The 25,932-nt window shown below is 47.9% G+C and overlaps 1 protein-coding gene across 2 annotated transcripts in view; it reads left to right on the top strand.

The window, feature by feature from the left end:
• The window catches only part of Slc44a3 (solute carrier family 44 member 3), a 72,108-nt gene that overhangs the window by 8,079 nt on the left and 38,097 nt on the right, over window positions 1–25,932 (top strand). For both annotated transcript variants that reach the window (XM_074050946.1, XM_074050945.1), the window contains exons 6-9: window positions 8,379–8,539; window positions 10,774–10,863; window positions 11,654–11,778; window positions 16,933–17,119. In XM_074050946.1, the coding sequence (XP_073907047.1) occupies window positions 8,379–8,539; window positions 10,774–10,863; window positions 11,654–11,778; window positions 16,933–17,119 (563 nt within the window). The remainder of the gene's footprint in view (window positions 1–8,378; window positions 8,540–10,773; window positions 10,864–11,653; window positions 11,779–16,932; window positions 17,120–25,932) is intronic.

Below are 25,932 nucleotides of genomic sequence, written 5' to 3'. Positions count from 1 at the left end.
CTTTTTCTGCACAAAGCAAGTGTTTGTTTAAGATGGAAATTAGACATAGTTATCAGGGACGAGTGGTGCCAAGATTTAAAAGCGAGAGCACATGAAAAGTGAAGCTGCTGAACCAAAGAGCATTTTCAGAATACCTCCCTCTGACTGCACTGATTGTTTGGCCGTCTCTGTCGGCCACGTGAGGTGTACCATACCTTCCTGGAGCAATGGCCGGCTGTCAGGAGGCCTATGCACCTCGGTAGAGCTCCTAAGAGCCGTGAGGAAGTGGTGCAGAAGATAATGGACAGGCATATCTTCTTCCTTTGGGAGCTCAACATAATACTGTATTTTAAAATCAGAAAAGGTTGGGGGTCTCCCCGGTAAATTCTGGTGTGGTCTCCCATGCTCGATCCTGCGGTGTTTGCTCAGTGAATTCCAGGCCCAGGTTCTCTATGTGTGCAGGCAGCTGTCCACGTTACTTCCTGCAAGGCTGGGTGGTTTCAGTAGTGGGAAGAAGAAAAGCAGAATGCAGACGAACCCTCAGGCTGTGCTGAAGGAGGCCACCCTGCCTGGATAATGACAGACTCAGTGGGCAGCTTGTCGGCCACCCATCGTGGGGGACCTGAACCATACATGCTTCTCTGTGTCACTCTCGGTGTTAGGATGGATCCTAAAAAGCACCAGAGTTGAAAAAACCATCTTGGCAAAATTAAGGTCTGATGGTGAATTGTGTTTGGGGGAAAACAGATAAAATGGCACAAGTGCGTATCTGGTCTTATTTTTCAGAAAATGTTTGGTTTTAGAACAATTCAGATTCATTGGTGGTATGGATCCTTTCATAACAGCAAAGAAAAAGAAATTAGAGCTTTAAAACTGGCAAGCAGGCAAAATTACTGCTCTGCAGAGGTCCGCTTGCCGACCCGAAGCTAAGGGAATTCACTGGGAAGCCCTTACGGAGAATTAAGGCACTGATTTAAGGGTGCTGGACGAGGTCACCACACTGAAATCTGTACCTTCATTTATTTTTAAAATATGTCTTTTATGCAGCCAAAAAAACACAAACGACACGAAGAGCCTAGAAATCAATGCAAAAAGAAATGGCAAAAGCCACAGGAGGAAAACCAGAACGTGTCTTGAGGTACAAGGAAAACTTGAACAAATAGATCCCGTGTCCCCTACCTGAGAAAGATGTTATTTCTGCTTAATTCCATCTATAAATTTGTCATCACTTCAATAGAAATATCAACAGGATTATACCCAAATATTGATAGGGATTTGTCTGGTGTGGTGTTGACAACCAGGTAGACTAGAAGTGGTGGGAATCCTTTCATAACCTGACAGCAGGGAAGACTTCCAAGTATTACTGAAAATCCACAAGACAGAAAACAACCAAATACCCATAAATACAGCTACGTCAAAAACAAACATCTCTGTGAAAAACCCCAGGAAGCAAGTTAATAGGCAAGCATTTGCAATGCACAGGAGACAAATTCCTCTCATCTATGAAAAGGGGAAAGCTTCATCATTTACAGCTGTCTTGCAAGTCAGCTTTTGTCAAAGCAGAATCTCAGCGCAGAAATGGGGTCAGAACGTGGGTGATTTGGAGAAAAAGCGCACATACGTGATGGAAGAGGCTGGCCTCTCTCAGCACGGGGCACAGGCAGGGTGGGGATGGCGGGGCCCCAAGGAGGCAGCTGGGCCCAAGGGTCCAGCTCTCATCAGACACAATCCAAACAATCCAAATGGCTGCCATTGGAGGCTGTCATTAAGTTGATCACATCATTTTAGAAATTTTATTAGCATGTATCCCTCATGGTACAGAGATTCACCGATGATGTTCTCCCTCCGCTTCCTTCCCTCTCCCCGCTTCTTAGAACAATTTCAACAGTGTCACACTTCTATTTTCACATATGGACACAAAACACACCCACCCTCTTCACCCTCATTCCCCTTTCCTTGTGCCCACCCCCTCCCACTGGTTCCCACCCAGAAGGGACCTGTTTTTCCTTTCTGTCCTTCATTTTAAAAAAGTGTATATTGATAGCGCCAGGGGGCTTCACCTTGGCATTTCTGCCATGCTTTAACCAGATTTGCCCCCATTACTTTCTCTTTCTCTGTCACCTGCTTCCCTGTAGCATACAGGGCATTCAGGCACATCATTTAATGTAACGCTATTCAGCTTTTCCTAAAAGAATACTGAGTAATTGCTCAATCTGATAAAGAAAGACATGTGAGGAGACGACAGCTAACACCGTACTTGACATTGAGCCGGGAACGCTTTCCCCTTGAGACTAGAATCCAGCAAGGTGGCTGCTCTTACCCCTTCTCTTTGAATGGAAGTCCCAGGAATTGCAACAAAGGATGGCAAAAATAGAAAGGAAACGGTGCAGCCATCTTTATTCATAGATGAATGACTGCTTATATAGACACAGGCCGGGACTACAAGTAACTACTGAGCAAACTGAGCAAAGGGCAATGCAGGTCACTTTGAACCTCTGTGCACTGCAGCAATTAGGAAACTTTCTGCATTTTTATTAGCATGCACTTGTTGTACAAAGGGCTTTCATGAGGAAATCATTTTTAAAGTCCACCTTCAGCAGCATTAAAATAATAGAATTCTCAGGAATAAGTTTTACATCTAAGGCCTCAGCTGAAAACTTAAAGGTCGGGATTCTGCCCTGCCCAAACTGTTCTACTCAGCACAATCTCCCCAATGTGATTTTTCTAGAAAATGAGTTTATTCTTTAAAATATGGAAACGCTAAAATCTTGTAGGACAAAGTGAGCGTGCTCATGCCATCTGATTTCCCGATACGATGGTTGGGGATGTTGGAGTGATGACGGCCGTGTATTGTTGGAACAGGACACACAGGTGCATGAAGGGAGCACAACAGAGTCCGGAAAGGGAACTACATGTGATCAAGTGAGTTTTTATAAAATACCCAGGCGATTTCATGGGGCGGAGTGTCCTTTCATTAAGTCGTGCTGAACTAAGTAGAAAGATACGGGAGTGAGAATCTCGACTGTCAAAACTTCAAGAAGAACACCTTTGCTACCTCAAAATAGGTGAAGATTTCTTTGCGAGGACACCAAAAGCACTAAACATAAAAGAAAAATGATACTTTGCACTTCATCAAAATTAGAAACTTCTGGACTAGAGGTGTAGCTCAAGGGGCAGAGCACCTACTCTGGAAGTGCAAAGCCCTGAGTTCAAACCCCAGACCCACACACACACAAAAAAATTAGAAACTTGTACCCATCAAAGAGACCATTAAGAAAATGAAAGGGACTACGAACAGAGAGAAAACATTCACAATACGGATATATGACAAATGACCTAACTCCAGAACATATGAAGAAATTTCTTGGGACCAGATGCTGCTTTGGCATCATCTTGGGGCTACCTCGAGGTAGAGATTGGAAGATGGGTTCAAGGCCAGCTCAGGCAAAGTTAGCAAGACTCCATCTCCATCGAGTCAGGGGTAGTGGCACTGAGATCCCAGATACCTGGGAGATATAGGCAGTCCAAGGCCAGCCCAGGCCAAAAGGTGATACCCTATCTAAAAAGTATCCTAAAGTAAAAATGAAAATGAGCTGTGCCAGGCACCGGTGACTCACACCTGCGATCATAGCTACTCAGGAAGCAGAGATCAGGAGGATGGTGGTTCGAAGCCAGCCCAGGCAAATAGTTCTCGAGACCCTATCTCAAAAATACCTAACACAAAAAGGGCTGGTGGAGTGGCTCAAGTAATATAGTGCTTGCCTAGCAAATGCAAGGTCCTAAGTTCAAATCCCAGTACCACACACACACAAAAAAGAAGCATTTCTTTAAGTCGGGGTCTGCATATAGAAGCATCTCAGGCTTTATGAGCCATTGGCACTGTCTGTGCTTCTGTCAGCTCTGATGCTGCCTTGTGGAAGCCGTCCTAGAAAACACATGGACACACGTGCTTTTACTGCAAGTGGGGTCTGTGTGCTTGTGTGTCAGTAACGTGAACACATGCCTGTTCTTGTAGAATTAATCAGACAAATACAACCTATAAGATAAAGACAGAAGGTTTTTCTCTGCCTCTTTAAATTTATCCAGTGGAGCTAGTTTTCTCTCCAGCCCTGGATGAAAATGAAAACACAAGCACAGGCCGTCCCAGGGCTTCTCTGGCTCCTCTTAGGTCCTAATTATCGCTATTCTGAGCAAGTGTTCAGCGTTCTCTGTGCCGGCTGGTGATTTGGGAAGTCCTCCTCAGTCGTGAGGCATCAGTCAGCTCCCCACCCCTGCCCCAGCCCTCCACATGGTCAGTGGACCAGTACTGGCTCTCACGTACCCGTGGCCACATCTGAACCCTAAGAGGCCTCAGGTGTCCTTTGCCCTGAGACATGCCATTTGGCTGCTCCCTTCCTTGGTACAGCTCTCTACTCTGTCGTATAGCCACACACCCTCCTGATTCCCCAGGTGCTTCCCTGAGCTCTCTGAGCCGCCCACAAAACCCTTGTCATCTGACTCAGAGAGGCGCCTTCCCCTCTTCCCCTGGGGGACAGGGATGGAGTCAGGAGACAGTTCTTTCCAAAAAATCAAAACGCTACTGGATCCTTCCAGTGACTCCCTGCCCTCGTCAGCATCCAAACAGAAGTGAACTCACCGAGTGCAATAAGAACCAAAATCAGCCCGGGTGTGGGGAGACCCCGGGACACAAGGTAGACTGTGACAAATGAATCCGTACCACACAGACGCGACAGCCTCAGTGTGCGAGGTGGGGACAAAGGAGTAACTGTGGAGGATAGCTTTGCCATCGTCTGTGCCGATCACAGGGTCCTGGCTAGCAGGACTGAAACTGCACATGAGGGTGGATTACAAGAGGACTAGAGTCAGTGACGCCCTAGTAGCCATGGGCACCCTCAACCTTCAGATCTTGGTTTCTAGTTGCTGGTCTCCAAAGGGTCCCCAGAGAAATGGCTGATTCTACAGCTTAGATGGCATCCTCTTGTAGAACCAGGAAGTAAGGAAATGCTGGAGGAGGAGGAGGGATGAGGGGAAGTGGGGAGAAAACTTCCTAGTGGCCAATTATTCATTGCATTGAGTCAAATAAATGATTGCTAAGTCAATAAATAGAGGAAAGGAGATAAATCTCCTTATATAAGACTCCCAAATAGCCGGGCGCTAGTGACTCACACCTGTAATCCTAGCTACGTGGAAGGCTGTGATCAGGAGGATCAGGGCTTGAGGCCAGCCTGGGCGAAGAGTTTGTGAGACCCCCATCTCCAAATTAGCCAGAGCAAAATGAACTGGAGTTGTGGCTCAGGTGGGAGTGATATGGGATTGTTGATCCCCAGTTCCTGTACTGACAAAGTTGATGAATGAAGACACTGGACCAGGAGTTAAGAGTAAAGCAAGCACAACGTTTATTGAAAGGACAGCAAAGTTCCTGCATGCACAGGAGGGACTCCAGGAAAAGAGGTAGGCCATAGGATAGCTGAAGTCTAGGAGTGATACAGGGCTCTACCTGGCTCAGGTCCAACTATTTGTCTCAAAACTACATTTGTGATTAGTTGGCACAGACTCAGCTTCTCCCTGAACTCGGTTACCTGTCCACCCCTCTCCTTATCAAACTGAGCATTCCAAGAAGGTCTGCTCAGCTCTCCCTGACCTTGAAAGTCTGCTCGACTTGTCCTGGTCTTGGGGCCCACCACCCACCTTGTGCTGTTATTTTGATGAAGGATTTGTTATTTCTGAGAAACCTGTTGTTTGTTTCCCACGTCTCTTTAGATGTCTGCTTTCAAAGCTTTCAAAGTGCCTCCCTCATCCAAAATGGAGTCACCTCTGTCATTGTCCCCTTATAATAGAGCCCTGCTTTATAAGTGTAAAGCCCTGAGTTTAAGCCCCAGTACTACCACCAAAAAAAAAAAAAAATCCCAAATAATATAAATACTTCTCTCTCCAGGAAATGGGGTTTAATTTCCCTGCTCTTGAGAGGAAACAAGGCTTAGTGACTTACTTCCAAGACAAAATACAAAAGAGAAAGAAGGTTACCTTACCCAAGTCATCAAGGTCAGCTTCACCAAGTGATATCACACTGATAATTGTGTTTCCTGAGGGGATTTTTGAGAAGGGCTAAGGTGACACCACGCCCTAAAGCCATGACAGCAGTCCAGTCATGAGCAAACTTGAGGGGAATTCCACACCTTGGGAGACATTGTACAAAATACTTGACTATGAGTCTTCAGAAATGTCAAGGTCATGAGAAACAAGGAAAAACCAAGAAATTGTCACAAGCCAAAGAGGAGGCATGACAACTAAGTGCTATGTGATATCCTGAGTGGATCCTGGAACAGAAAAGCAGACATTTGTGGGAAACGATGAAGACCAATTGAAGCCATAGCTGAGTTAACAGCACAATGTCAAGTCTTGGTCTCCACAAGGTCGCCGAGATCGCCGTGTATAGGTCACAGAGGAACTCTCTGCTCCAGCTTTAAGGCTTTTCGGTAACTCTAAAATTACTCCAAAATCAAAAGCTTATTTTTAAAAACTCTCTTCTAACCAACTCCCAACCCTGTGTCTGGGTTAAGAAAGCTAACCCGTTTTCCCCTCTTTTTTGGCAGGCCCGTTTTTGGAGTATAGTTTTTGTTATCTTTGAGTGAAGCTGCAAAATTCCTGCTAAATTTACATATGTTAGAAAATGCTTGCGGGATTCTCAGCCAGAAACCCAAAGCCAGGGCTGCTCGGTGACTCAGGGACCCGGGGCACTTTCTCCAGCTTCAGCACTGTGTCTTTTGGGATTTGAGCCACGTCAATGTTTTACCTCTTCAAAGTTTTCATAATTTAACCTTTTTCTCTTGCGTTACTTGTCACGTAAAGCAGTCTGTCCCCATACTGTGTGAGGCTCACTGGAAGCTTCCCAAGTCACCTTCTGCCTTTGTGCCAGCGTGACGAGGCTGGCATTTGGGTTCTCTCTTGTTTCAGATTCACAAGTTTCACAAAGGGCTTGGTGGCTGCCTCGATTTTCAGCAATGTAGATAACTTGGCCCTTCTTAGGCTGGGGTGTTTTCCACTGTTTGGGGCCCATGAGAAACAAAGGAGCAGGAGCCTGTGAAGGCATCTGAGGCCCATTAGTACACGCTTTTACACTCCAGAAAGTGGCCAACTACTGGTTTTATTTCATTTTGTTTGCTGCTACTGAAGTGTCAATCTTACATTTATTCATTGATTAAGTGCACACTGTTTATAGGAAGGCTCTCAGGCCTGGCTGGCACGGCCATGAATACAGCTTCTGGGTGGTCCAGCCCACCTCCCTGACCGTTCCTTAAAGAAATGTGATTCTTGTGTTGGAGTTGGTCGTGTAGGAAGAACCATGACATGACAGTCAAAAATGTTGTTCCTGGGCCTAGAGCAGTGGCTTATGCCTGCAATCCCAGTTTCTCAGGAGGCAGAGATCTAGAGGGCTGTGGTTCAAGGCTAGACTGGGCAAAAAGTTAATGAGGCTCCCATCTAAACAAAAATGTTGGGTGTGGTGGTATCTGTAATCCCAACTTCTTCTGAGACCATAGGGAGGAGGATCTCTGTTTGAGGCAATTGGACCCTGTCTAAAAAATAACTAAAGTGATGGGGGAATGGCTCAAGTGGTGGAGTGCTTACCTGGCAAGCACGAGGTCCTCAGTTCAAATCCCAGTACCACCAAAAAAGATAAAAGTTGTTCTCCATAAAGAAAATGTGATGCATATATATATACTATGGGATGTTATTCAGCTCAAAAGAAGAAGAAGAAACAGAAGACATTCCTCCCATTTGCTACAACATGGGGAACCTGGAGGACCTTGGGTTGAGCAGAGTAAGGCCAGCACAGAGGGACAAACACTGCACTGCACGAGCTTACGTATGTGCGCAATCTGAAAATGTCAAATTCCTGGGAACAGTGAAATTCTGGTTTCCGGGGCCAAGGAGGGGGATAGGGGCATCTTGGTCTGAGCTTCAGACCCATGGCGTGAGTGATCCACGCGAGTGTGGTGACGGGTTAAGGTCACGTACTGTGTACTTGAAGTCTACTGAGTGAGCAGACTTTAATTTTTGAAGGGAAGGGACGTTCCTGCAGCGGGGAGCGGAACTCGGTGGTAGAATGCTTGCTTAGCATCTGCAAGGCCCTGGGTTCGATCTCCAGCATAGCAAGAAAAACAAATCAAAACGGAAACTGGTGCTGCTCCAGTTTGGGTTTTTAGCTTCTGTGGGTTTCCACGATCAGGGTCTCATCCAGATCATCGGCTAATTGTTGTGGCCAGGGGTCACCTACTTTCTCAGGCGTTAAACGAGCTTGTCACCGCAGAGCTTGTGTTTTATTGACTGCTGAGAATTTTAAACCTGTTTTAATATAAATAATTCAATATTTAGCCATCAATTCTCCCTTCTGTTTTCAGCAAGTCTTTCCCCTTGTTTAACCGGTGCATTCCTCAGACGCCCCAGTGTTACTCCGCCTTTGCCTCCACGATGATCAATGACCTTGACACCCTCCATCGAATTCTCAGTGGAATCATGGCAGGAAGAGACACCGTCCTCGGCCTGTGTTTCCTCGCACTAGGTGATCTTCCTGCTTTTGTTGTAGTAGTGTTCAAGGAGTGCCCAAGCTTCTAGCTCTCGGATGTGTGGTACAATGAAAATTAGCTCTGGGCTTGAACGTAAGGTTATTATTTTCAGAGTTTCTGGTTCAAGCCAGGGAGGGCAGTAAGCATGGAGGAGGACCGGCTGACTCTGCTACAAAGCTGTCCTCAGTAGAATTGTCCTCAGGTCGCTGTGCCTGAGTGGTGGACACATAACAGATTCCCAGTACAGCCATCGGGGGACAGGAGCTGAGCCTTCTAGCCACAGGTCACCAGATCTTGGCAAGAAGGGAAGTGGGCATGGCAAGACCACAGTGCCCGGAGGTCCAGTTCCTCAAAGGTGTGCACGACCATGGGGCTGTGGCTGTCGCTGAAGGCTTTGGGTCAGGACCCACCTCTTTGGGCATCTCTGGACTCAGATCTCTTGACCCTTTGTTCAAACTCACCTTTCTCTTTTTTTTTTTTCTTTTATTATTCATATGTGCATACAAGGCTTGGGTCATTTCTCCCCCCTGCCCCCACCCCCTCCCTTACCACCCACTCCGCCCCCTCCCTCTCCCCCTTACCCCCTCAATACCCAGCAGAAACTATTTTGCCCTTATCTGTAATTTTGTTGTAGAGAGAGTATAAGCAATAATAGGAAGGAACAAGGGTTTTTGCTGGTTGAGATAAGGATAGCTATACAGGGCGTTGACTCACATTAATTTCCTGTGCACAGACTCACCTTTCTCTTGAACAGGCTGATGTGTTCTGGTGCTTTGGGCAACATGTAGCCTACTCTCCCGCCCCGTCCCCACAGCAGCCCCCAGCCTCTTGGTTGAAAGAAACTCTTTGGTCAGCCGTGAACATGTTTCTGCCAGTTTACAAATTGAGTTTTCCTTAATTTTATTACCAAAAGGTTAGGATTGCTGTGAATGCTTAGGGAACCTAACTTGTCAACCTTGTGTAACCTCTAGACTTATTTAGGTGAGCGTGGCCCAAACAGGATCCTTTGACCCAGGTACTAGCGTGGTGACCCCCAAAATGCAGATTAGTCCTGATACCATGTATGATAACCCAGTGTCCGCATGAGGACTGTGTCCCTACTAGGTTATAACGGTACTGAGTGACTGTGCCACTCATCCTGCTTGTTTTTAACTCTTTAAAACCTCAGCAGAAAACTGCCATACCTTTAGGGGAGCAAGTGAGGCTAAGAGACACTAAGTGACTTAGCCAAGGTCACACAGCTGATAGAATAGGTGGCAGAGCTGACACTCAAACCCACGTGATCAGCCACTATACTGAAACGCGTATATGCAATCCTGATTTTTTATTTAGAGAAAAATAGCATTTGTAGTTTTATTGAAATATTTAGAAAAATTCATAGCCTTAGGGCTATGATCAGCCACTATACTGAAACGCGTATATGCAATCCTGATTTTTTATTTAGAGAAAAATAGCATTTGTAGTTTTATTGAAATATTTAGAAAAATTCATAGCCTTAGGGCTCAAATACTGGAAGGTAAAATGCAGCACTGTATACATGTGCCTCACTTTATAATAAAAAGCTTCATTTTTTTCATTTTAAACCCACTATTCTTTTAGATTTAATAACATAGCTGAGAAAGTTTAAAGATAGAACTTTATATAAGCCCAGTAAGAAGACAAGCATATGATAAGTCTGGTAAAATTTTTAAATAGTTCATTTGGACTTGCAAGAAAAAAAGAGATTTAGGTGTTTGGTAGTAATACAGACTTTTTATTTATTTATTTATATTTTATTTATTTATTTATTATTGCAGTACTGGGGCTTGAACTCAGGGCCTGCACTTTGAACCACTCCAACAGCCCTTTTTTTGTGATTTTTTTTTGAGGTAGGGTCTTGTAAACTATTTCCCTGGGCTGGTTTCAAACCATGATCCTCCTGATCTCTGCCTCCTAAGTAGCTGGGATTACAGGTGAGCCACTGGCACCCAGCTAACTTCTTTTTAATTCAGGAAAAACGATCACATTCTCAGAGACTGGCTGGCCATAGCTGGCTAAGCTTCTGTTACATGCTGCAGAAGGCCTCGGTGTGTCTAGTCATTATCGTGTGGTGTTTGGGAGGTGTCCCCAAGATGCCCGAGATTGATAAGCCTGTCTACCCTTGCTATTCTGCAGGGCTGGGCTGTCATGGTTCTGCCCCGGCCTCCGCCCTGGTGGCTCTCGTCCTGATGTGTCTTCCTTCCTTTTTCAGCTTTGTCTGTGGCAATGCTGTTCACCTTCTGGTTGCTCACCACGCTCCTGGTTCACATTTTCATTTCATTGGTTGTTTTGGGATTGCTGTGTAAGTATATCTACTTGGTTGCTTTTGCATAAGTGAAAAGCCTCTCCACTCAGTATAGAACTGCCTTGTTGGCATTTTTAGTTAGTTAGATGGAGTCTAACTAACTAAGAAAAGTCAGGCCAGGAAGGACAACAGGAGTCGCTCAGGTCTCACAAAGAAAGCAATGTGTCATTGCTTCTACTACATACTTCGTAGTCCTGGAGATGACGTAGCCTGCCAGTTGAGTGACCCTGGCACCCACAACCTTGGGCTGGCCCTGTTGCTAAGAAGTAGAGCCCTTGTCTAGCATGCACAAAGCCCTAGGTTCAATCCTCCAGCACTGCAAAAATAAAAATACATTAAAATCTATTGTGTGTAATGCCACCATTTTCTTCTAATGGGCATCTGGTTATGTGAATCGTACAGGCCGTGTAAATCTCCTGGCTTTGTGTGTGAGAAGCCAGTCTCCAGGTCCCTACAGGAACTGTCACCAGCGGAACTTGTTTGAACAGTGTAGACTTTGGACTCTGACACTCCTCTCACCTCCCTGCCTATAGTGTCACACCCACACCCAACTTGTGGGGTAGACCCCTGTGTTCTGGGGTCACTTTCCTGGGGCTCCCAAGCCAGCAGTTGTCCCAGGACTGGTGGGTCATCTGTGGTTCTGCCCAGCATCTCTGGAGGGCAGCCACCTGAGCAGGGCCACCTGGCCAGCCACCAACCCTGTATCTCTGTGTGGCCTTCTGCATGAGGGTGGGGCGAGGATCTCAGGACACGCGTGCTGAGCTCACACTCTGGTTTTGCTTTCTAGTTGTCTGCGGCGTCTTGTGGTGGCTGTATTATGACTACACCAATGACCTCAGCACAGAGTTGGACACAAAAAGGGAAAACATGAAGTGCGTGCTGGGTTTTGCTATTGTATCTTCGGTCATCACGGTAAGAAACGCCCTGCCAGCAGCTGCCTGAGTAGCCAGCCAGAGCTCCGATCATGGGACCCTCGCCCCAAACAACCAGTCTGTACTTCCTTTCACCTCAGAAGGTGCCTGCCTGATACAGTGCCATCCTTGCATTTGAGAAGCCTGTATAGGAATAAATCAAAACCTTCAAAAAGTAAAGAAAAGGGTCTTAGTTCTTTCCAAGTCACTTCTGGTGTCTCCCAGAGCCTGGTTGGTTAAATCCTTTGTGTTGCACGATTTTCACCCCCACGGGCTCTAAGGTGGAGGCTGCAGGGTGGAGAGGGCAGGTTTATGGCCAGTCATTTCCTGTTTGTGGGGAAAGGCACCCCTTCCAGCCAATGACTGCTGGTTCTCCCAAAACTGTGACAGCTCCCAGTGCCCTGGAGCACACAGAGCCCTCCGTCTGGAGCCTGCTGTGGCTGGGTTGTTTGGGCATTCAGAGAACCTGTGGCCTCCTCATTAAGCTCTGGCAGCAAACGGGCAATCTCAGAACATTGAGGTGGCACTAGCTGGTTGGTGGGGGCGGATGGTAGGCCCCATTACTCCCTGGGTGGCATCAGAAGTGCTAGAATTGCTGGAACCTGGGGAGGGTCTTGAATTGACTTCAGGTAACTTGTGGTCAAGTCTGCCATGCTGCTTCCTCACTGTTCAACAGAGGAGCAACCTGGGATCACCAGATCTTTCAGAAGCAGATTCTGTCCATGACCTCATGACCTCCTTCGGATCCTCTGTATTTGCTAGCTTCACATTTTCCTCCTCTCCACGGTGAAGTTTCAGCTGTGTGTTCACATAAGAACAGGAAGCACCTCGTTGTCCTGCCTCTGACAGGGACGGTGAAGGGATCCGGAGAAAAATGGGCTCCTTGCATCCAAGCTGTGGGGAGTGGGTTCGTCCCCAGGCTCTCCTCCCCAAGACTCACTCAAGGCAGCGAGATCACAGGGTGGGGATGAAGTGAGTGTGGGGTGAGAGAAGAAGAGGCTGGGAGTGGAGAGAGAATGTTCTCACCTGGGTCCGTGAGGGCAGCTGGCCTCTCATGAGCCATGGCTCATGGACCACTCATTTGGGGACTTCCTCTTTTCACCAGAAGAGGGAAGGAGGGAAGGGATGCTCAGCCTCCAGTTTCAAATGTAGATCACAGGGTCTCACTTAAAGGAGAGTCTCACAGTGAAAGCCTAGCAAAGGTTTATTTTAGTAAAACTGGGTAAAGTAGGGAGAAACAGTCCTGCTTCCTACACAGGAAATGGGAGTGAAGAAGACTCAAAATGGCGGTTCCTCATTTGAGCTCTCTGTACTTTCTGAGCTGGGACTACACGTGGTCCTGGTATAGCAGCCCCTAATAATTAGAGACAGTGGGTTCTGTGATGGGTTTGTTACCCAAAATATGGCCCACATTGGTCTTGCTATTATCCTAAAACATGGAGGTGTGGACTGCCCAAAACATGGGGACAGTACTGTGAGTTTTGGGTCTTCCCATCTTGCATTTTAATTTTGTCTCTACCTGTTCAAAGACTTTGTAGCTACTTAGCATCTCAAATGAGAGGGCTGACACAGGCAGCCCCTCGCCATTCTTGTGACTTAACATCTAAAAGTTAAAGGATGGAAGGGAACTTGCCACTCTGACTTTTCAGGTTCTGACTTCCCGGTTCCGTGTGAACTTTTGAGTCTGGCCCTCTTATCTTTTTTGCTTTCCCTATCACCTCTTCTGTCCATCTGCCTCACTCCCAGGTGAGTGGTTCTGGATAAGCCACCTCAACTCTTACCCTCCTGAAAGCCTGACCCTTTCAATCACCACCATTTTTATGAGCTGGTATTGAGGACAGGTTGAGCAACAGGCAATGGGGTTGGCAAGACACAAAACACAGCTAGCCTGTGCCCCATGGTAAGATAAAGTACCCGGCATGCAACATCATGACCAGTTGCACAGGGAAGGAGCCCAGACTTTGCAATCTCAGGCCTGTGCCCACATCCGGCCCCATCAGCCACTGTGTGGCCAGAGAGACATAACTGGCCTCTCAAGCCCAGGTCTGCTCATCTGTTAAGAGGAAGTGCTAGCTGGGCTTGGTGACTCACACCTGTAATCCTACTTACTGGGAGGCTGAGATCGGGAAGATCACAGTCAGAGGCCAGCTTGGGCAAATAGATTACAAGACCCCCATCTCCAAAATAACCAGAGCAAAATGGACTGGAGATGTGGCTCAAGCAGTAGAGAGGCCTACTTTGCATGCACAAAGCCCTGAATTCAAATCCCAGTCTCACATTAAAAAAAAAAAATGGGGAATGCTCTTGCAAAGTTGCTTTCAGGAGTGTGGTTCTCCCTCCTCCCTAAGAGGCAAATCCAGCCCATGAGGCTCAGCAATCAGTGAAAGCTGTCCTAATGCTACCTGGCAAGCAGGCCTCACCTGCTCAGCAGGACACGCCCTGGGGAAGCTGGGCCAGTTGTGGAGAGAGTGACCAGGTGTGTCCAGGGAAGCCACAGGCTGCCCTACTAGCCAGCCAATCTGCTCCCACAGACACAGCCAGCACAGGGGACAGAGAGAAAGCCAAGTTCTGCCCTCCTGGGCCAGCACCATGCCAGGGCCCAGTATGGGTCTCCAAGGAGAAAAAGAGAAGAGGTCAGCTGCCCTCTTTCCCTCTCCTACCCACCCCCTTACTCCTGCTTCTTAGGGAAGAGAGAGGATAGGAGCCAACACTAGCAGGGGAGGGACAGAAGGAGGAGGCACCTCCCTGCACCCATCCCTTCTTGCTCACCTCCGAGCCCCCACTCCCTCTCCTGCTGTCCAGCAGTGACCCAGAGGCCTCAACAGTAGCCTGGATCCCGCAGAGACCTATTGGCAGGACTTGCTGGAAGGGTGGGGTTCCTGTCTCCTGAGTCCCCAGTGGTTGCCTTACAAGTAGCCTTGAACACATTGTTCTGAGAAAATGAAGGGTGATTGTGAAGGTCACTTCAGTGGCTTCAGAACAACTCACTTTCAACATCAATATCAGGGAGAGGGGTTGGCATGGCAGCAATCTAAGGGTCTAAGAGGACCAGCCTGGAGCCCACCAGAGTGAAGCCAAGCCCTGGCTCCTGTGTTGGGGGTCAGCTCTGCCCACCAGGCCAGCCCTTGCCCGCAGTGCTGGAGACCAAGGGAGATGAGAGTGACCCAGCACTTCTAAGAGCTGACTAGCAGAGCACTCCTAAGAGGGAGAAGGTGTTATGTGCACACATTTCAGCAAGTCATAAAGCATGCACATTTCACTGCACGCGTGGTAGCATTCCTCTTAGGGGCCCAGAGCTAAGTTTATTTACCTAAACATTAAATCACTTGCCTCCTTCCCATTTTTAATAATACACAGGACAGTTCCTCTTCCTTGCTGATCGTGTTAAACCCTGAAAACACAGAGCCTCTTGGAACTTAGAGGTCTCCACTGGGCTCCTGGATTGTCCTCTCCCCACCCCACAGCACAGTCAGGAAGTGTGGCGCCAGAACCTTGAGCAGCTACTATCCCCTGCCACCTTTATTCCCCCTGCTTGGGATCAATGCTCCAGCCCACCTGGAAGAGAAAGGGCACCTCTGGCAAGGTGACAGTGGCCCCTGGGCAGGAGAGCCACCTGTGGGCGTTCCCCCGGTGAACATCTGAGACTCGGGTGGGAGAGGTCCTGTCAGGAAGGCTCCTATCTTCATCCATTAATGGCTGGGAGCCAGTGATGGATTTCAGTAGGGAGATGGCTTCCTAGACTTTACCCTTTGCAAATACCCTTTAGCTGTGGGGTGACGTAGGACAGAGGTGGACGTGGGTCAGGAGGAGTCAATGCAGAAAGGTACCGAAGAGATTATTGGGGGGCTGAGGCTGAGCTGAGGCTGGAGCTGTGAGGATGCTGAGGAGGAGAGGATGGCCTGACAGGTCCATCTGAAATCATGTCTGAGGTGACTGTGATTGTGCCGTGTGCTGTGCACTATGGCCATGACAGACAGGCTTGCCTTTGAAGCTCAATTTAAGGGGGAGTCAGACAAGAAAACATTTGCAGTGGGATGGCCCAAGTGTTACTGCAGGGAAAGTAGAGGACAGGATGGGAGGACACAGTGGAAACCAGTCTTGGAGAGTCCAGAAAAATAAGGACCCCTGCAGATAGGAAACAGAGGAAGAAGAGCTTTGGGTGTGAGGACAAGGAATTGGTCCAGGACAAGTGGAGTCTGAGGTGCTATATTCAAGGCAGTCTTGCCAGTAACTGTGCTCACTCAGCCAGCTCCTAGAGAGAGGGGAGGCCGGGTGTGGAGTTGGAGGTCACCAGCCCCTGGGAAGGACACTAAAACCACAAAGGAGCAGGAGATGCCCCCTAAAGCCCCCAAGAAGTAACAACCAAAAAAACAGGAGAGCCAAAACAGAGAGAGAGAGAGAGAGAGAGAGAGAGAGAGAGAGAGAGAGAAGAGACTCAAATCCCGCACATGGTGGAGGAAGACTTGGAATGTTCCCTGGGATCTGACACTCAGGAAGTTACATGGCATGACCTTAGGGAGAGAAGTTCCAGGAGGTGTTGGGGTCAGGAGGTCTGCATGCAGTTGAAGAATGAGCTGGGTATATGGAATTGCAGTGGTGGGTGTAGCCTGCCTGTGAAAAAATGCGAGAGAAGGCGGAACAGACATGGGGGAAGGTGATAGTCTCTTTAATACGAGAGACTCTTTTAGGGGAAAGAGAGGGCACAGCAGCTACCCTGAGACATCCTCACCATTCTCTCCCTACATACCCTTTTGTGGCCCTTCTCTGAGGATCTGGGGTTCTGTGGGAAGGAAAAGAAAACAGTTCTCCAGCTCCAGAAAGCCTTCTCACTTTCACTCTCAGACCAGAGTGCTGGCTCCTTTAGGAAGGCACTGGGCCTTGGTCACATAGGGCCCAGCATGGGTGCTGTTAGGATTGGGGGTTGAGCTGTTATAACAGTGACAACAGGGGGGGTGGGGGGAGAAATGACCCAAACATTGTATGCATATATTAATAAAAAAAAAAGAAAAAAAAAACCCCAGTGACAACGGAAGTGGTGAACAAACATCTTCACAGAACATTAGCAGAGATGTCGGCAAAACAGTAGGGTTTGTTTTGAGCTCTACCTCACTCCCCATCTTTTTAAAATAATTTTCTCTTATCCCTTTCTCACCAGGTAATTCTGCTCATCTTGATTTTTGTCCTCAGAAAGAGAATAAAACTGACAGTTGAGCTTTTCCAAGTCACCCACAAAGCCATCCGCACCACTCCTTTCCTGCTGCTCCAGCCAGTGTGGACATTTGCCATCCTCATGTTTTTCTGGGTCCTCTGGGTTGCTGTGCTGCTGAGCCTGGGAACTGCAGGTAAGGGACAGTGGATGTGGGTCCCACACCCTTGGAGTCACACCCAGAAGATGTCACCATTTTGGAGCCATGCACCTGTTTCTGTGGGCTCCAAACTTCTTGTGCAACCAGACAAGATGGCAGGAGCCGTGGGTTGGGAGCTCTGTTGTGGGGGGCAAGGACAGAAAGTTCATTTTCCTCTTTTGTGCTGACTTCAGACAGGCTGGGCTGGTGTTTCTTGAGAGAATAAATCCAGTAAGGACAGAAAGCTTTAGGGAAACTAGAGCAGTATGAAGCAAGCACAGCTGCTGGAGTATTATCACAAGGCTCAGTGTTTAAATTATATTCAAGGTCGTTTGTCCCCTCAAATCAGTAACACACAATGAGGAAGCCAGGAGAGGCTCTGTTAAAAGTCTGTGGTGCCCAGCAGGGACAGTCCAAGTTTACAAGTGCATACAGAAGTTCGTATCGCTTTGGTTTTGAAACGATAATTCACACTCTGTCCTCCTGCCGTATCCAAATGCTGCCCCTCCACCAGGGGTGTTTTCTCAGTCAGCTTTGGTGCAGTGTTACAATGCAGGTATGTAGGTGCCGTCCTCACAGAGTCTGCCTTATTTGACTTGGGTAAGACAAAGAATCCATCTATCTATGTGCACATTTATCTATTGCTACATCTGTCTATCCATCCATCTATCCATCTGTCTATCTATCTATCTGTCTACTTATCTGTCTATCTGTCCATCTACCTACCTGTATGTCTGTCTATCTATCCATCCATCCATCCATCCATCCATCCATCCATCTATCTATCTATACGTCTACTCATACATCTATCCATCCATCCTTCCATCCTCCCTTCCATCCATCCATCCATCTATCATCTATCTATGTATCTATCTGCTTATCTGTCCATCTATCTGTCTATATGTCAATCTGTCCATCTATCCATCTATCTATCCATCCATCCATCTTTCCATCTATCTATCATCTATCTATCTATCTGCTTGAAGAGGCTAGGATGTGGAGTTGAAGGCCATCAGGGAAGGCTACTAAAACTACAAAGGAGTAGGAGTTACCCCCAAAAGACCCATCCCCAGGAAGCAATAACTGACAAAACAGGAGGAGAGCCAGAAGTTCTCTCTCTCTCTCTCTCTCTCTCTGTCTCTCTCTCTCTCCTTTCTTTTTTTCAGTACTGGGGTTTGAACTCAGGGCCTCAGGCTTTCTAGGCAGGTGATCTACCACTTGAGCCACTCTGCCAGCCCTGTTTTCTTCTCAATGCTCTCTGACAGGGCACTGACACTCTAGAGCAGAGCTATTCAAAGCGCTGTCTGAAACCAGGTTAGGAGCTTTGTCCCAGACAGACAGGCATCACTCCATTGCTTGCCTCACTGAGAAAGTCCTATGAAAAAAGAAAATGTCACTTGAATGAAGCAATGTGCTCAGTCTACAGATCATCTCCTTTGGGCACAAGCTCCTCACCTCACTGCAAACTAGTGACCACATGAGAAGTAGTGACTATATGAGCCAGTCTGAGGGCCACACCTTAAGTGACACTGCTTGCCCTAGGTCTGTTGTAAGTCCTCTGTGTGATCTGGGGACAGTTGAGATCCACACACTGATGCAAGCAGTTGCTAAAGACTGTCACCAGGCAGGTAAGAACCACAGCAAATGGCAAGCTAACAAGGCTGGTGCACTGTCTTGATGTTCAACCAAGTTTATTTTGTCCCTAGTTAACTGCAGTCAGTGGAACCAGTACATGTGATCCCCTGTCACATTCAAGAGCAGCCTCTGTGTAGTGATTCACAGTAAACACCGCTCCCTTCCCTGTCCTCTGGAGTTAACAGGCTTGCCATGCCTGCAGGCCTCCTGGAAGCTGCAGCCCATGCAAGCCATTTCCTTCCAGCCTCTTGGAGCTGCCTCTTCCAGCAGAACTATCTGGACGCTTTCTGAAGGCCTGCAGTGAACTTCCAATAATGACCCAGGAAGGAAGCTTGGTCGAACGGGTAGACTATAATTAGTCAGGATGAGGTTTGTCTGGAAGCAGCAGTGACTGAAACAAGAAGGCAATTTCTGTCTCAGATGAAGTCTAGAAGGAGGTGACCCATGCAGCACAGTCCCCAGAGGGCAAGGCCCCAGCTGCCTTTGTGTTTCATGACTTTTACTTGCTTTCGCCTCATAGTTGAAACGGCCAGTTGAGCTCCGACCGCCATGTCTCAGTCCAGGCTTCAGGAAAGTGACAGGAAAGAACACGAGCACCCTCTCCCCCTCCCAGAAGTCATAAGCAGCATGTCCACCTACCCCTCACAGGCCAGAGCCTAGGCACACGGTTAACACCCATCTGCAAGGAATGCTGGGAAATGTAGTTTCGATTTGGCCCAGCCATGCATAGTGAAAAACTTTGTGGTTCTGTTACCAACAGGGAAGCAGCCATTGTGAGATGGCTTGATGTCGCCACCACAGCAGTACTGGAGTCTTCCTTTAGCTCAGTGGCACCAAGGGGTCTCTGTCCTGGTCAGACCTTGGCACAGGAGAGGAAACAGGCCTTTGGGGGAATGCTCTAGATTCTAAGCTCTGTGGTAGTTACTTTCTCACCTTCTCCCCTTTTGCCATCACAGTCCTCTTCTGACTCATGTTTTAGGCAAGAAACCAAAGTTCTTAGTGAGTCATTTGCCAGAGGTCATATAGCGAGGAGGTGCAATGGCCTTAGCGCCAGAGCGCCAGCCCCTCCTCACTCCAGAACAAGACACCGACCTGCCTTGTGCGTAGGGACACTCAAAATTGCTATAAGACCAGAAAATACAAAGAACCAAAGAGGATTCAGTAGGGGTCAAGACAGTCCCGAGAAAGCACCTGGTCACAGGGGACAAGGAAAGAGCCCTGTCCTGAGAGCTGGGGAGAAGTTGGACAGGAAGAGTGCCAAGGTTGACTTGGGGTTGAGCCTCTGGCGTGGTGCCCCTTGACCTCCTCCTGCTTGGGCCAAAGTCGGACCCGGCGCCTACAGGGTAGCCCACGGCCTTGGTTGCAGGATTGAGAGCAGGAAGGCAGGCAATCACATTCTTCTTCGGGCTGAAGGTAGCTTGTGACTCCACCACAGCCACCTCTTAGGATCACCTGTTGGAGTGTGACAATTCTCTGTCTGTAGAAGGAGCCAAACAAGCAAGAATGAGAGGACTAGAAGGACTCCTGTGAGCAAGCTGAGCTTAGACTTCCCGGCAGAGAAGGTGCCACCCTGAGCCACCGACTCCCCTCCCCACTAGTCCCGTGATGGAAACCAGATTGGCCCGCTCCCTCAGGCCACCTGACTCTGCTTTCCACACACCTGTGGGCTGGCCCGGTGCACAGAACCCCCTTTGTTTTCCAAGGCCTTTTCACCCAGTGCCAGCGTGACTCAGCCTTGGGGGCTGGGCACAGTAGCTGCACAGCTCTGTGACCTCCAGAGATATCCTGGCTGCACCTGTGCCAGGCTGGGAGCTATTTCCCCATCTTGTGAGAGATCCCTGCTGGGGATTTGGGAGGTGCTAGCCACTGCGCCTCCTTGCATCACGTAAGGAACGTCCTCTGGGCAGTGACAAGGACAGGCTCTCTTTCCTGCATATTGCCCAACTTGGTGGCAGGGGAGAGGGTTCCTCAGTAGTTAAATAATTGTGGGTTTTTTCCCTTGGGTCAAATGGCTGAACAGATTAATATTTTAATATACAAAAAAATAGGCAGGAACTTAGGTGGTGTTTGACCAGTTGAGCTATTTCTCTAGTGACTGTTAACCAGGTGATAAGTTGAGGCTCATTTGGGAATCATTTCAGCACAGCACATCAAGGCCCCCAAGCTAATGACTTTTCTTAGCCCACTGGGACTTTTCTGCTACCCGCAATGTGACAGTGATTATTAAAATCTAATGGAAACTAGATGGAGTGGTGCATGCTGACAGTCCCAGTGCTCAGGAGGCTGAGGTAGGAGACCATGGGTTCAAGGCTAACCTGTGCTACAGAGTGAGTCCAAGGCCAGTGTAGGCTCATATAACACGATCCTGCCTTGAACAAAACAAAGCAAAACAAAAATCCAATGGGGAAAAAAAAGAAAGTGTAGTAACGTGGGGAGTCCAGCAGGTGCTGTTGTTGGGTTGGAAGTAGCTCAGATGATCTGGGTATCCCCAGTGGTCAAAATAGTGACCATAAAATAGAAAAGGCCCATCTGGGGGCTGGAATTCCCTCCAGGTCTGAGCTGCGGTTAGAAGAGGCAGGCACAGGGAAGCCAGGCAGAGGAACAGGCGTGGAAGGGAGCAGCAGGCTCAGATGAAGTTTTCCTGTGGAAGAACCTGGAGTCCAGGCTGCAGAGCCTTCCTGGTGTGTTAATCTCTGTGCCTCCCTCTTGCTGTTCATGCAGGGGAAAATGGCACCAGGCTGAGAAGAAGTGAGAACTTAGCCTTGCAGATGAGCGGCCATAAGTGTTCTTGATACAAAAATTGATGTTGACCTTGTACTAGCTTCAGCTCTGTGGCTTACGCTCAGCTCTGCCGCACACATTTGAGGACGGAGTTCAAAAAAAGATCAGAGATCTAGAAGATAATTGAAGTTATTTTACAAAGTCCTGCTGGTGGTCTGGTCCCTGTCCTGAAAAGAGTGGAAGGAGGTAGTACAGCGGAGAATGGAAGCCTGGCCTTTCAGAAGGGTGTGGAGGAAAGACATTTCCACGCCCAGGTCGTGCCTTACTCCTGTGTGGTTCTCTCTGGAATCTGCTCCCTCCCAACTCTCACCCCACTTTCCACCCTAGACTGCTTCAGAAGCCAGCTGTTCTTTGATGTCTGGAAAAATCTCCAACAGATATTAAGATATTTGTTCTCCACATTTTTATATTTTTCATTTTTCAACAAATATTCATTGCCTGTGTATGCTGTGCTCATCACTGGAGTTGTATTGTGAGCCCTGGGTACTTGATGTACCCTGCTTTCCAGGTACTGACGTCCTAGTGTGGCCAGAGAGGCCGTAGAGAAGTCAGTGTCTCCGTCATGTTGGGTTCTGTGATGTTGTGATTGAGTTCCATGATGGTGAGTGCTGAAAAAGAACAGTAGAGTAAGGTGTATTGCTATCCACAAGAGTGAGAAAACCCAAGGGCAGAGATCATGGCCTTTCTTTCTGTCTCTGGCTCACTGTACCACACGGGCCTGACTGCCGAGTCAGTGTGTGAATTCACACATCTCAAGTGTTGAATATGGACGCATGGGAAGAACAGGCAAGTCATAGGCTCTCTGTTGGTGACATCTTCCTCTTTTTCCCTCAACCTCATACTACCTGTGGGCAGGCTGGGGGGCCAATTTGCTGGAAGAGACCCACAGAAGTCCACAGAACATAGTAGAAAGTAGAGCCCTTCAAGTTGCACCTGCTATCTTTGGGAAATTATTCCAACCAGCCAAAGTGCCTTCCTGAAGAAACTGCCGTTAGCAATGACGTTCTATCACCTTAGTTTTTTGAAACATTAAAACTTGCCAGCAATGTCCATGCTTACAGCCAGGTGCATGATTCATTTGCTGTAGGTTATCCTGATGCACACTGGGATATCTAGAATCTCTTTGGTAGAATATATCCCTTGAGGGTATTCATCCATCCGCTCATTCAACAAACATTTATTGAACATTTACTGTGTGTTAAGGATGCCTTAGAGGATGGCAATGAAGCTGCCCTTCTAGTTTGGAAGGGACAAACCAGAGGGTGACAGGCATCAAATAAAAATAAAAGTGAATTTTATAGAGCCTTCATAAGTGGACCAGGAGCTGACAGCTCACTCCCGTAATCATGGATGACTGAGATCGGAAGGATCATGGTTCCAGGCCAGCCTGGGAAGAAGCAAAGTTCATGAGACGCCATCTCAATGGAAAAACTGAGGATGGTGGCACATGCCTACAGTGGAAAGTCTAAAATAGGATCAGGTCCAGGCTGGCCTGATAAGAAGGGAGATCCCATCTCCAAAATAACCAGAACAGAAAGGACTGGAAGCATGGCTCAAGCAGTAGAGCACCTGCCTAGCAAATGCAAAGCCTGAGTTCAAACCCCAGTATAAGGCCAGGCAGTACACAAGAGACAGGGGTGCGATTTTAACCTTGACAATGGGGTGCCTCACTGAGTGGACAACAACTGAGCAAAGATGGGTAGACAGAGCCACAAGACCATCTAAAAATGTCCCAGGTTGAGGACCATTGAGAGGCCATGGCACTAGGGCATAGCAAGGAAGCCCATTCAGCCAGAATGGAGTGGGAGGGAGAAGGTGGTCCAGAAGGGAGGCCAAAGAGAGCACAAGGTCACTTCCTGGGGACTCGTTGGCCTGTCTAGGAAATTGGGCCTTGGATCTAAGCTGGGAAGTCTTGGAAGGATGCCAAGCAGGATGGAAACGCGTAGAATTCAGTAGCAGTGATGCAGGCTGGAGTGACCCACTTCACGGAATGACATATTGTATTCTGCGTCTACTTTGAAGGTCAAGCTAATCAGATTTCCTGCTATGTTAGATGAGGCATGCAGAGAAAGAGGAGGTGGTGATGACTCTGAGGTTTGGGGCTTGAGCAACTGGAAGATGAAATGGTCGTAAACTGACCCGGGGTAGGAAGTTGCGTGTACGATGCACAACGATAAAGGGGAAATAAAAGAAGTTGAGTGGAGAAATTTAGGAGTAGATCAGAAAGCAATTTGGGGTTGTGTTGAGATAACTTTTAAACAAGCAGATGGAGATTTCTATATGAGTCTGAAGTTCAGGGGATGGTCTCATTTGGGAACATATAAATAATATTTAATTATAAGGTTAGGATGAGTATGGATAGAGAGGGAAGAAATCCAAGGACTGTGCTTTGAGACATGTCGATGTGAAGATGACTTGGAGGACGTGTAGCTCAGTGGTAGAACACTCGCCTAGCATGCACAGGCCCTGAGTTCAATCCCCACACTGCAGAAAAGATTCCCTGGAGATGAGAAAGGACAGCAAAGGAGGCCAGAAGGGGTGGCCAGTGGGCAGGAAGGAAGGAGTGTGGCGTCCTGGAATTTAGGTAAAGGAACTATGGATGGTCTAGTGTCTCCAGTGCTATTAACAGCTTAGAACTGGAGTAAGACAAAATCATTTCAGAGAAGGGGGTTCATGACTGTTGTAGGGTAAAAGAAGGCAGAAAGGAATTAGAAACAGCAAGTACAAACCATCTTGAGGAACGAAGAAAGAGACCGTACAGAATAAAGAGGAAAGTGGAGGAAGCTGGAGGACAAAGGAGTCCAGAGAACAGTTTTCAATGGAAATACTAGCACTAATTCAGGAGAAGAGAATACTTCCATGAGGAAAGGAAGAATTGCTGAAGGGATGTCTTCGAGTAGGTGAGAAAGGGTGGGCTATAGGGCAGGCCAGCTTATCATTTTAAGGGAGGGGTCAGATCATAGACACTTGGGTAGCAGGCAGATGTGGGGAGAGGGCCCTAGCAGACTTTTCATGATTGCCTCATTTTTCTCAAAGCAACAAGGGGGAAAGTCATTGGCTGAGAGTGAGGTGGGAACTAAATTCTCATTGGTTGGAAGAGCAATTGGAAAGCAGTTGTGTTGAGATATGAATAGAGCAACATGGCAGCCTGTGAGTCTGATAGTCCCTCAGACAGCATCACCAGTCACCACAGTCACCATCACTGTTAGCACATCAGTGGATCTTCCTGATTTTTGCCTCTTCCATTTTTTTCCACCTAGTAGTTAATACCCAGGGTAATGACAGCCTAATAAACATTAATTAATTCCCAAACTGGTATCACAACTATATTCAGTCTTTTACAGCTGACACTATAACGCACTTGCCATTCTCAGAACCATTTCTTATACTTGCTCATAGTGACTACGTGTACTGTATTTGGAACCATGATGGGATGGGGTCACCAAGAGGGTGAGGAGTAGGTAGGTGAAGAAACACAAGGTCCCACAACTTGCTTGAGGTTGGCCAGCCATTAGGGGACAATGCAGAGATGTGACTTTCGGCCAGTGTGGGCCAACCATGTGGCCACAGCTCCAATATCTATCTGTCCTCCCCACCTTCTTTACCTTTACTGACTGTGGAGCCCTGGTTTGCTGAGGCTCTCGCCTGCACTGGCATAGCCATCCACAAGAGGGGGGTCATGCACACAGAAGCATGCCTGCCCCACCCACGGGCTCTGTAACTCAGACACCAGCTGTGTCCCTTGGTACCCAGGCTTTCGCCCTGAAGCCACTGGCGCCTGGTTCCTCAAGAATGTTTACTTCAGCTGTGGTTCTCTCACAGGTGGCATTTGGAAACATGTGGAGATGTTTGGAGTTGTCATAACTGGTGCCTAGAGGTGACAAATAATCCTAAGCATCCTTAAGTGCATAGGCTAGCCACCACACCCAACGAAGAAGCATCTGGTCCAAAATACCAATCACCGTATTGACAGATGGAGTAATCCAACCCTAAGTGAAAGCCTGTGAACAGCCCGGCAGAGCTGTTGCGGACGAACAAAGAGAAAATGCGCCCAACACACGTGACCAAAGCCAACAGCAATCTGTCAGAAATAGCTTCTGGGTTCCGCCTCTTTGGGGAATGTCAAGGGTCTTGAGAGCTAAGTGGATCCCGACTTATCATTCAGCTGTTCCATTAGCTGACTGTGGCCTGTGGTACACCAAGCGGGGGTGTGTGTGAACCCATGTCACATATTCTCAGGATAGCCGAGAGAAGAGGTGGTTCCCTCCAGGCAACCACAGCCTTCACAGTGACATATTGTCTGTCTAGAAGATGATCAGTCCTGCTCTGTGAACACAGCATTTGTGATGTGGGAGACCTGGGCTCGCAAAATTGTTCCCGGTCCCCGAGCACTT

The sequence above is a fragment of the Castor canadensis genome, chromosome 12 (genome assembly GCF_047511655.1).
Source record: "Castor canadensis chromosome 12, mCasCan1.hap1v2, whole genome shotgun sequence".
Lineage (NCBI taxonomy): Eukaryota > Metazoa > Chordata > Mammalia > Rodentia > Castoridae > Castor > Castor canadensis.
Note: the sequence above shows the minus strand (reverse complement) of the source record. Positions and strands in the feature narration are given on the sequence as shown.